Source organism: Epinephelus lanceolatus, chromosome 4 (assembly GCF_041903045.1).
Source record: "Epinephelus lanceolatus isolate andai-2023 chromosome 4, ASM4190304v1, whole genome shotgun sequence".
In the NCBI taxonomy this organism is placed as follows: domain Eukaryota; kingdom Metazoa; phylum Chordata; class Actinopteri; order Perciformes; family Serranidae; genus Epinephelus; species Epinephelus lanceolatus.
The window spans coordinates 33798803-33811068 of record NC_135737.1 but is presented as its reverse complement, the minus strand read 5'-3'; the positions used below and the strand labels follow the sequence as shown (position 1 = coordinate 33811068).

The window sequence follows — 12266 nt, the reverse complement described above, 5'->3', positions numbered from 1 at the left end:
TGAGGAGGTTGTTAACATTCCTTTAAACTTATTGAATCAGCACAGTGCAGCTGGCTGCGCTTGCCACGGCATGCAAAGATGGATGAGGGTTTTTTTTTTTTTTTTAAGATGCTGTTTGTATTTGCCTGTTTGTGTTGCACGGTGAGAAGACGATGCTGTGTGTGTGTGTGTGTGTGTGTGTGTGTGTGTCTGTCTGTGTGTGTGTGTAAGTACAAAACAGAGTCTGAGTGTTTCAGTGTAAGTCAAGACAGGAGCACCTTAGTGTTTATGAAAGAGGCTTTCACATTCCCAGCCCTTTACATATGGTAAGATTCTCCATACCCTGATGATGGTAATAAAATTTGTCTTCACTTTCCACTCTAGTGACACTGGTGTCCACTGGTGGAGTTTCTTCCTCAATTCCTGGCCACAAAATTTGGTCTCACCCACACAAATTTGCAATGCAAATGCAAAAAGGGTCATAAAAACCGTCTTCTTTCTTTACAAACACATGCTATTTGGTTGAAACACAAACAAATAGCGTAGCCGAAACGTCATATGTTTATCAGGCCATCGTGATTCTAGACACACCAGTGTAAACACTGAACATTTTAGTGGCCCTGGGCAGATTCAAACCTGTACATGTAAGGAAAATGGTTGTACTCTGGAGCCCTGTCAAAGTTACTTTGCCCAATAGAAACTTTTTAAAACTGTTGATTCTACTATAGAGATGGCAAGTACAACAGTGCAAGTGAGACAGAGACAAAGACAGAGATGAGACAGCATTTGGTCTCACTGTCCAGAAAGTACTGTCTTTTATTTGGGAAGAGTCGAACAGCATGGGTCTGAGGGAAGCCCTGAACTGCTGCCCAGTCTGGCTCCTCCACTGATGAGTAACAGTGCCAGCAAAGACAACACACTAGTTAACCTGAACCAGAGTCCAAACTGCCTCTCAACACCTTTCCCCTCCAGTTTCCATTCAAACAAACACATTTTAATACGTTAAATTCCGCTTACGGTAACACAGCATCAACAAGAGACAGACACTGTATCTTGTATCTTTGTATCATCATTCACATTAACTGTGGTCAAAAGTAAATCCCACCTTTAAACAGAAACAAGCTGCTGCCCTAATTTGCAACATCTGGTGTATCAGCTGTGAGGTGTGAAAACAAATTACAGTTTTTATTGGGTATTTTGAAAGAGTGTATTCCACTGATTTGGCATTGCACTTCTATAGCAGAACCTCATTAATAATAAGAGTCAAGATTTCTAGAGTTGTACCGATACCGATATCAGTATCGGAAATGCCTCAGATACTGCCTAAAATGCGGCATCGGCGAGTACAGCCTATGACCAATCCAATACCACGCATGCTATCGTTTGAACATCACCATCGCGATGTGCGCACGTGCAATAGTCACATTGCAGGACATGCAATGTTTTCTCTTTTTTTAGAACACGTACACTTTTGTTTCGCTTCAGAAAAGCAGCTCTGAAGCTACGCTCCGCTTGCCTCTCTCTCTCTGTCGCTCACCTCTCTGAGCATGCAGCAGCCCCTCCCCCTCTCATGCACACGCTGCAGTCACATACTGAAAATGAGGAGGGTGAAACGGTGAAGGAGAATTTATGCCTGGTACTAGTGCCCTGCACGGGCCTATTATCCGGGCCCGGGCCCAGCCCTGGCCCGAGGGGGTGGAGCCCCAGCCCGGCCCAGCCCAACAGGTTTTCAGAATTCTCATGCCCGAACCCGAAAAAAAGCCAGACTTTTTTTTTTCTTTTTAAACCTCCCATAACAACAGGTAGGCTGTTAATGTTGCAGACATTAAAATAGTTTAATTGGGGTTCCTAGCGTGGTATTAAGCTATATTCATTATATTTTGATTGAAAGGATAAAGTTAAATATGAATTTATTTAACTTAATGACTGTATTCTCCTATTCAGTGAGAATTGTCAACTGTTGCCGCACACTGTTGCAGTTGCATCGCGCACAGTTGCAGTTGCATCGCGCACAGTCACTTCAAAAAACAAAATAATCAATTAAACAACCCCAAAAATGCTTCAAACACTTTTCTATATAATCTTAAGATTGAAAGGAAATAAAAGTGTTTAGATAAGGTCGGAGGTCTATAACTGCATATAACTTTAGGGTTGTTTAATTGATTATTTTGTTTTTTGAATTGACTGTGCGCAATGCAACTGCAGCGCTGCAGTTGACCTGATATCGCAACAACTGTAGGCGGCTGGACGGCGAATGGGATCAGTAAAATATGATGAGTGACGTGCAGCGGAGAGGGAGGGGCACAGCGGCTGCTGCGTTCAAGTGTTGCCGTTTAAAGTGTTTAAACACAAACACACACCTCTCTAATTGGCAGGTTAAAAAAAAAGCCAGAGTCCGGCCTGTGGTACACACTACACAACTTTTCAGCCTGTTCTGAAAGTTACTATGTCACATTACACGACTGTTAAGTCATAAAATCGTGCTGTGACTTGGCCGACAAACATGACACACTACACGATGGTACTCACCAATTATCCCCGGTCGTCTTTCACGACGTGTGTGATGTCATCGGGTTATTCTTGTCCTATTTTTATTCAGTCACTGTGTCTGTTCATGTCCCAGCCAAAATGTTGTTGTAGTAACGTAAAAAGCGCCAGCAGACGGCAGGAGCTCCATTTGAAGTACCGTATGCAAACATACAAGCTACTGTATCCTCCACACCCAAGTTCCTACAAGTGTTTCACAATAAAAGCCTATTTAGAAAACAGAGGGATTCTCTCAGTCGAGGTTATAAGGGGCTTTTAATTTGAAACAAGTTGAAATGACGGCGCGATGTATTAACTTTATCAAGGCAACGGGAGTGGATATAAAGTAAAAATATAAAAACACAGAGGGAATAATAAATAACGGCCCTTTTATAATATAGTCTGTTTCAAATGAAGCTGGTAGCTTCTGCAGTTGTGGTGCGCCATTATTTTTTAATTGTCTTACTTTAAGTCATCTGGTGAAAATTTTTGTATTTGTTAATACAAGCCCTACATTCTAGCCTTTAAAATGTCTTTTTTACCAAATTGTGTGGCTGCGCTTTAACCTGTGTCTTGATCTGTGTCAACACTGGATAATAATAATAATGATAATAAAAAAAAGTTTCATGGCATTCATTCTACTATTATGTAATGTAATTAATATTTAACATAGAGTTTCAGGAGTTGAGACATAAAACAATTCATATCCCATCCATTTTTATTTTACACGCTGGTATCAGACCGGTACTCGGTATTGGCAGATACCTAAGGTTCAGGGATCAGAATTGGTATCGGGAGGGAAAAAGTGGTATCGGTACATCTCTATTTGTTTCTGTAGAACCAGAGATATTTTCTTTTTAATTCCACATATTCTTCCTTGACTAAATCTGGTGCCTACGTTACAGCTTGACTGCAGATAGAATAACATAAAATAAAATCAACCCATGTAGTTGTCCCTCCATTGTGACATTAGGAAGTGCCGGATCTAATGTTTGGTTTACTTCCTGGATTTTTTTCCACATGGAAATTCTGACCAATCAAGAGCAGCTTTCTCGTGCAAGGCATTTTATCTGGTCCGCTTGTAAATGCTGCTGTGATAACATGCACTAACTCTAGGCAATTATACAACTTTGTAACAAAATTAGTCCCTGATTTGGACCACAGCAAGACAACTCTAGGTCTGAAAGCTCCCAAAAATGAATGTTTTATCACAGATGATGGAGCAAGCTGACATCCATAACTAGCATTTCAACACCTCTGTCCTGTCTTAATCTATAAACACACACACATAGAAGGAAAAACACTGATACAAAGGCTCTATTAGACAAAAACACAGACATACACACATTCAGCAGGGGACTGGGAGCACCGGTCATCTCACCCTGCCTGCTAATCATCATCTAAATGTCGTCACTGTGCGTTCTGTTCTCTGTTCACTGGAGGAGAAGTGACGGTACGTCCAGCTCACTGACTGACATCAGAATACCAAGCACAGGGAGACAAAAAGCCTCTCTGCCTGACAGATTAGATAAAGACATGGTGGTGTGAATGACGTCAGTCTGGGAGAATCAAACACTCTCATTGGTGTAGTTTAAACATATAGAAGTGAAATTACGCCTGGCAGAAGAAGACGACCCAGTGCTGTTAACCGACATGTATATACCAAGACCCTGAAACTGAGGAAGCTAAATGGAACTCACCGACTTCATCATTTACACTTACACTTTTCCTACTGTGACATCTTCTATAACAGAGGCCTATTAGTCATGTTCTGTCAACACCAATTAGCCTAATGACTGTCAATCACATCTCAAAGGCAAATCTCAAGAGAACATTGTTTCTTTCTACCTTTTTCTACTCTGTGTGATGATTCAATGCCAAAACAGTTTTAACATCCAGTAAAGAAAATTTAAGTTTAGAAGCACTGGATCAATTAAAGGCAACTGATGACATTTGTAAGGGCTGATATCAAGACCTCATTCAGCTTTTTATACCCTTACAGTGACAGTTCAAGAAAAAGTTCTTGTGTTAAAGTAAGCAAACTGACTGCTAGCTGTAGCCTTATATTTCCTGGATATGAGAGCGGTATCAATCTTTTCATGTAAAGAAATACAAATAAAGGCAGCACATCTTCATAATAAGGAAGCTGCAACGAGGGAATGTTTGGTATTGTTGCTTCAAAAATGAATAAATAATCTGAATATTTGCTGCTTAATTTTCCGTTGGTCAGCTAATTGATTCTACTCTGAACGACTTCAACACAAACCTGATCTTTTAGCAGCATTTTGGCTATAGGAATTTCCATTCCACATCCATGATAACACATTTATATAGCCGTACTTTGTACCTTGAAAAATCACCGTCAAAGCTTATTATGCAAAATCTTTACAGCTGAACATGTTCCAGCTGGAATATGATCCGAAATCAGGAAGAAAGTAACGACATGGACGACTACGATTACTGGTTTCCACGATGTTAGCATGTAGCTACATGGTCTGTTGACATACGGTATTAACCAAAACTACAAACGAATTGTCTCATTAAAAACAGCTACAGTGTGAAACCTTGTGTGAAGTATAATCTAAACAAAAGACAAAGATCCCTGTGTGCACAGCTGCACAACTGCCTCAGAGACTGGAAGGTTTAACGCCACCTCAGAGGTGGACAGAATTTGTTAATTGTGCAATTTAAGTCAAGAACAAGGTTCCCATCTTGTTTTACTGTCCTGTATGTGAAGACATAAGGAATGTACTTTTCAGTAAAATTACCTCTATCCATTGTTGGTTTCTTTTGGCTGGATGATCATGAAAAACTGAATTTTGTTTCAGAAAGGGAACTTTTTTTGTGGTTGAATTTGTTTGCCAGGCCAGGGAAAGAAGGCAGGGTATTATGTTTCTGGACTGAGCTGTAAAATAGCACGTACTTTGGATTGATACTGCAACGTCACTGTAATGGTGTCTTGTAAACCCATGAGGGTTTGAGACATGTAAGCGTGCATGACACAAAATAAGAAAAATCAGTCGATCAAATCATGTGGCAGTGTACGTATTGTAATTCACAGTTTTAGTAGTGTGTCAAGAGCAGATGACCATCATGGGCTGACATCAGCTCGTCTTGAAAGTGTGGAAACACAGTATTCCGAACGTCCTGACGTCTGAGGTTTTTGCTCCCAGGGATTACTTTTACACACGTTAACCTCATTATCTGAAACTCTAGCCTCTAAAACTTAAGTTAATATTAATATCCGACATTGAAACATCATATTTATAACAGAAAATAAGGAAAAGGCACAATAGGTTGAGTCAAAATGAACCGCATATTCTTTTGTGAGAGACGTAAAGAGGGAAAGCATAAATGAAAGGTTATGTACTTTTTTTTTACTCTTGAAAAGTAGATTTAATTCAAACACAATGAAATCACAAATAAGGAGCTGAGATGTATTTTGAGTAGACTCCAAAGTAATTTCATCATTTGTCATTAAGTATAACTGCGAAGCTGGGACGGCCGTAAAGTGCATTGAACACATTTTCTCAATGGATGTGAAGTGGACTGCTTTGACAGCAGCAGGCCAGGCAGGGCAATGAGAGGTGGCCTTTCATCCTTGCTAGCTGTTAGCTTTGGCAGAGGGACAGCAGCCCTCAGCCAGCCTTCCTGCCTGCCTGCAAACTGGGATCACAACTGATTGCTGGGAGAGAACGGCGTGAAGGAGAGCGGGGTGAGAAATGAAAGAGAAGGAATATTACACATTGCATGAGCATAATAAGCGGTATCATGTTATGAAATTCAAGAAGGAAGCAGCGCAAAAAGACGTTTGTTTCCTCAGTTTTCTCCCTTGAAAGGAAAATATTGTCTCTTTGAGGTCTAACAGTAGAGGCAGAGGTGCTGAGGCAGGTGGGCAGACAGATATGCAGACAGGCAGGTAGTGACTCAGACAGGAAGTTACACAAGCCAACAGATGCAGGCGGCGAGGCCGACAGACTCGCATACAAGGAGGCTGCAAACAGATGAGGGAAATGAATTTTTTGTGCGGCTGGTATTCTGCTGAATAGTCGTAGTGGTATCCATGGCAACATGGCTTTGGCATTCTCGGTAATGCTGGAAAGAGTGGCGAGTGGAGGAGAGGAGCAGGCAGCGAGCGGATGCTGGGATTCACACCAGACAGAGATGGAGTCCAGGTCCAGCTCAGTGCAGCATGCACCTAGGCAATATATCAATATTTATCTTCTATCATGGCAGTGATTGCCACAAGAGGCTGCTCTGTGTGTGTGTGTGTGTGTGTGTGTGTGCGTGTCGCTGCTACCTTGAGTGCCACTGAAAAACTGTGCATCATTGCACTGTTTACTTTGGATAAACAGCTGGTTAGCTGGGATGCCATCTCAAAATTGTAACATTTTCCAACGCATGACGGGTAATCACTCTCCATACGTCCCTTATCTCATGGGTTGTAGTAGGCAACATAGCAGTATCCAGGATGTGTATGTTTAGATATTATTTAGAAAATCGTGTTAAGGTCTAAGCACTTCATTTCTCCCATGTAACAATACCAGTGAGAGAAGTGTAGGTGGAGCATCTTCAAACTAAAGACGCTTTAATTGCCATTTCACTGGTCCTTTAAAAACTAGAGCTGCCACCCGACTAAGAATTTTCCTAGTTGGCTATTATTCGTCATTTGGGGCCATTAGTCGACTAGTTGTTCGCATGTTTATGATGTTAATGTAATTATGAAATTATATATTTTGGGCAGGGCAACACAATGGTTTCACTTCAAGAACACAGAAACTGTGCTACATTACAGAGAAATACAAAACCGTACTAATGAACCTTCATTAATATAGGCCTATATTTTATCTACAAGTGCACGTCACACACTGAGCGAGCCGCCTGTTAATGACGCTGTGGGCAAAGCAGTAATGATTGTGCTAAGTGGCTAATGGGCATGTAGCTACTTCCATGTTTCAGATGATATGTCATGTTTGTAGTCGACCAATGAAGATGAGTTTACATATCACCTTGGGTTCGTCCTTCACCTTCTCAAAATGATCCCACACTTTGGATTTCCTGCCCGACATGTTATTAACTAGCCTGTGGAATAACCACAGGTACCAGCCCTGGAAATTAGGGGCCGCACACACGCTGCGTCTTTAACTGCCTGGACAACGCAAGGTCGGACAGTGGGCGCTACTCTTGTGGCTTTTCTGTGCTGTAGGAGGTTGCATCTGTGTAGGCCTATCGTCCGTGGGACAGATGTAAAGCTCTGTGTCTGTCATTTCAAATTAAAGTCCCACATGGTTCAGTCATATATGTTTTGATTTATTTTGACAAGGCACAGCTCTTAATTTTTGTTTTTTTTTGTGTGCGACTAAGGAACCAATGAAATCTTGCCAACTAATAACCTTTCTGGTCGAGGTGCAAATTGTCACATAGCCATGTTATTTGTTTTATGGAGAAGTTCTGTAAAGAGGAAGTGCGTTGGCTTTATTTCCAGTCAGGACACTGAGTGGAGCTGCTCATCAGTTGCAACAGTGCGTTCAGGGAATGTCAGAAAATTTTAGAATTGTGACACAACATGCTCATTTTCTGGAAAGCTTTTTTTAAAGACATGATGCAGTTTCCATCAGTAAAGAGTGTTATCTAACTGGTCTGTTTGTCTGGTTTGAGTCGGAGAAGCTCTGAAAGTAGAAAAACAATTTCACTGCAGCATGTTCAGGATAAGAAAATCTTGCTTGATTTTATTGTGTCTGGCAGGATAAACGCTGTCGTTAAGAGCCATGGGGATGAGCAAGAGGAGCAGTGTAACAGGTGCAAAGCTTTGTAGTAAACAATGCATCAGCTTAACAATGTCACATCATCAGGAAGGTTTTTATTTGAGAGAAAGCTGTCATCTGTCAGCTCTCACCACAGACAACGTGCTCTGTGTACTGTTTCTTACTCACTGGATTAATTTTTTAAAGCCACAGCATTAGTTCCTATTTCATAAATCACATTGTTATTCAGGACTTACGACTACTACAACAAAACTTAGTGTGGGCTTAGCGTGACTTTAAGACAATGAACCTGTGTGTTCCCATGTCTCCCAGCCAGACCGAACTTCTCTGCTCTGCCAGTAAAGGCTGTCTTACTGACTTTCACTTCATGTTCTCATTTGGACTTCAGGAGCTTTTGGGAAGTGCTGATGAGGATTCAGCACTTTTGGCTGCTTAGCTTCCTTGAGAATGTCTATTTCATGAAGTATATGCATAAATACATAGGCCTGTCATGGTAACTACTTTTGGTGGACAAAATATTTTGTCTTTTCACTCCTAAGAATATGCAGACTTTGGAATTGGAGTATGAAATAAACATTCAACATTTTTTTTTACTAATTTAAATGCAGTCAATATATTCAAGAAAAGTATAAATAAAAGTATAGTACTTTGTAGGAGTAGCACAAAATTTGTCAGAGACTTAAAGGTCCAGTGTGAAGGATTTAGGGGGATTTTTGGACGTGAATCTACTTAATTCTGTGTTTTTACTGGTTTAAATCACCTGGTCTGTTTGTGTTGGAGAGGAAGAGACCTCTGTGGATAATTTGGTTCCCGGTAAAAACCTCCTAACAAAGAACAACAAAGGAATTCTAACTGGGAGAAGTTTCAGCTGGTCGCAATCTGTAATCCTCACCACTAGATGCTGCTAAATCCCTCTAAACCTTACACACTGCTCCTTGAATACAAAGTCTGGTCCCCCAAAACAAAACCAAGTGATGCCTCTTGTGACTAATAGACAAGATTAGTGAAGCTAGTTACCAGTTATCTGACCAGTGTGTTGTAGTTGGCTCCCGGCAATGGACGGCCTGGGAACATGGTGGTTTGCTGGTGAATTTTTTGTGTCAAGGATGAAGTTGTTGGTGGGTAAAGCTACTAATGATGATTTTTTTTGGCTTGTTGCAAGGGGTTGGCAAGCTAATAACTATCAGGGCTGTATGTCTTTCAATCCAAAAGTGCAGCTGCAGGCTACCAGTAAGCTGCACTGCGTCATCTTTGCACTGTTGCCTTATTTTTCTTTGGACTCGTGTAAGTAGACAAATGTTCGTGACATTCTTATGTAAACAAACACGTATGTAAACACAACAGGCAGCAACGAGGTCAGCAAAATGTTTGAGGTTGTGTCTATTTATATGATAAGTTAAAGTCTAATTATCATGACAGGCCTAGGTCATACTAAGTGACTGCTTTTACATGATAGTGTGTCTGTGTGTGTGCTCTTCTGTGTGGTGGTCCAACAAACACAGACAAAAATCAACAAGCATGGGGACTGTGTGTTCCATGTGTGTGTTTCTTGGCAATAATTTCAATAAAAAATTTTTTTACTAAAATTTTAAGGCAACTGCCAGATATGAGATGTTTATTTGGAAAAGCTTCAGCTCCTTTTCCGACATGCTTGTTAATGGTGCGTCATAAGTGACCAAAAACAACATTTAACGTGCAAAACAAAACCCACACAGCCACTTGAAGTTGTCTCACATGTGCCCACAATCATTTCGGGTTTATTTGTTATGCTTACAATGCTGTGGCGCAAGGCAGGCGACTACACAAAGACGCACTCAGTTGCTTAGGATTGGAAGTGTTATGTGTAATAACAGAGCGTGGCTGCTATTTTAATCTGTTGCTGTGTTTGTTTTCTGTTTCGAGGACAGAGAATAGAGAATAGTCAAACAGCTCATTGGATCAAACTCTACATCTGACACTTAGCAGAGCCAGGGAGAGGAGGAAAACAAACACACCCATGCCAAAACACATGCACGTACTCATATGCATGTGCCCACACACACATTCAATATTAATTATTAAAAGGATGTGATTCAGACACAAAAACTTCACTCTCGTGTGTTGATGAATTAAACGTGTGCGGCCAAAGAGAAAAGGAAAAACAGTTGGATTATGCTTCTATTAATGCTATTATAGATTTACTGTTCAGGAACAGAGCTGGATTTAAGGATTATCAGGTTCATGTGAACCTACCTTGTATCCAGCATGGGTCCTGCCCTTTGTGAGCGGTGTGGTGGAGCAGAGCTCAATGGCCTCGGGCTCGTGAAAGATCACCGTGGGCAACGGCTCCTTCCTCAGCGTCAGCACATTTAGCTTGGTCTTCAGCATGGTCTGAAAGTGCTGATGGAGAAAGGAGAGAAATACACACACGTTGTGCTTTAGGCAAAGTTGCAACCAGAAGCATGCAACTTTAAGCTTGTAGGTTAACATTTGTAGTTTCCTCGTCAACGCTGCTGGAGGCTCGAAAAAATGCATCTGCCACAAAATCAGTATTTCAGTGTTATTGTCATTTACAGAATAAAATATGATGGTAGAAAAAGCAGCAAAAGGCATCAGGATATTATGTTTTAAGCTGTTGTCTGATGTGTATAAAAACATACCAGTATGAAATTTAAGGCAGGAGCATTCCAGATTTGCAGTACCCTCACACACACACACGTGCACAAGAGCACACACAGATAACTAATATCAGTGGTGAAAACTGGAGCTGAAGACTGGAAGTGAGATGGTGTGAGAGGTTTTCTCTGCTTGAAAGTGGAATGTGAGAAGCAGATGAAGGGAACTGTGGCCTCGCTGCCTCCGTCAAAACAAGAGCGGAGAGCCGCCTGCTCTCATACTACAGTCCACGGCCAGTGTTTCCTGAAGCCGAGCAGAACCACATGGTGGATCTGGCCCTGTGGAATTTCTGGGCTCCCTCGAAACAGTCAAGACGAAACTGAGCGGCTTCTGAAATCAGGACGTTCACAACTGAGGAAGAAACACGGGTGCATGGCATGTCTGTGCAGCTCCTCTACATTATCAGAGATCACGTTGAACCCCTGCCATGCTAGTGACATCGTCAGTGCAGACTGAAATACCTCAACAACTGCCATATGAGCTGCAATGACATTAAGTACACACACTCATGGTCCCAGGAGGATCAATCTTAATGACCTTGATGATCATTGGGTCATTTATTCACATAATATCTGGACCAAATTCTTGCAAAACTGCCAACATCACATCCGCCTAAGCTGTGTTTACTTTTGTTAGATGTTAGCCTGATAACAGCTAAACTAACATGGTGAACATCGTAAACATCATACCTTCTTAATGTCAGCACTTAGCATTATCATTCTGAGCATGTTAGCATTTACCTCATAGCATCACTATATCTTACAGCTTCACAAAATACCAGGAGGCCACGTACCAGTCGCAGCAGCCTCACACGGGTCAGGAGTACACAGGGGCATTTCTAGGATTTGACGACTTTCACGGCTTGGCTTGGATCCTCACATGGCACTTTTTTGATAAACAACCTCTATTTTATGCTTTTCTATGCACTCTGTGAACTTATTTACATTAAAAGTACAAAAAATCCCAGTGAAAATCTATTTATGGCACCCTATCACAGGCCAGATTTGGACTATGGGGGTAACTTGAGTATCACTTCTGTAGACTCTTGGACGTGTCCGTACATTCATGTGACTCTCTTTATTTCTCACCTTTATTATAACACCTTTCTGCTATATACAGATAAAAAAAAGAAGCAATAACAGATGCTAATCTGGTCAGCTACTCGAGTGTAAGTCTAAGTCTCAGAATATGTCTTACTGACCACTGTTCTGTTAAGTACAGGTTACTTTTACAAATGTTTTCCTCTCTTTGGAGCTTTAAAGCTGTTTTCCATGTTGGACCTGCACAATGTCCATTTTTTATGCAACAGATGCTCAACATTTTCAGGCGATGAAAACAGTA

General features: G+C 41.2%; 1 protein-coding gene across 1 annotated transcript in view; it reads right to left on the bottom strand.

The window, feature by feature from the left end:
- The window catches only part of pid1 (phosphotyrosine interaction domain containing 1), a 45037-nt gene that overhangs the window by 18242 nt on the left and 14529 nt on the right, over positions 1-12266 (bottom strand). Inside the window, exon 2 of the mRNA XM_033630348.2 lies at positions 10503-10649. Within this exon, the coding sequence (XP_033486239.2) occupies positions 10503-10649 (147 nt within the window). The remainder of the gene's footprint in view (positions 1-10502; positions 10650-12266) is intronic.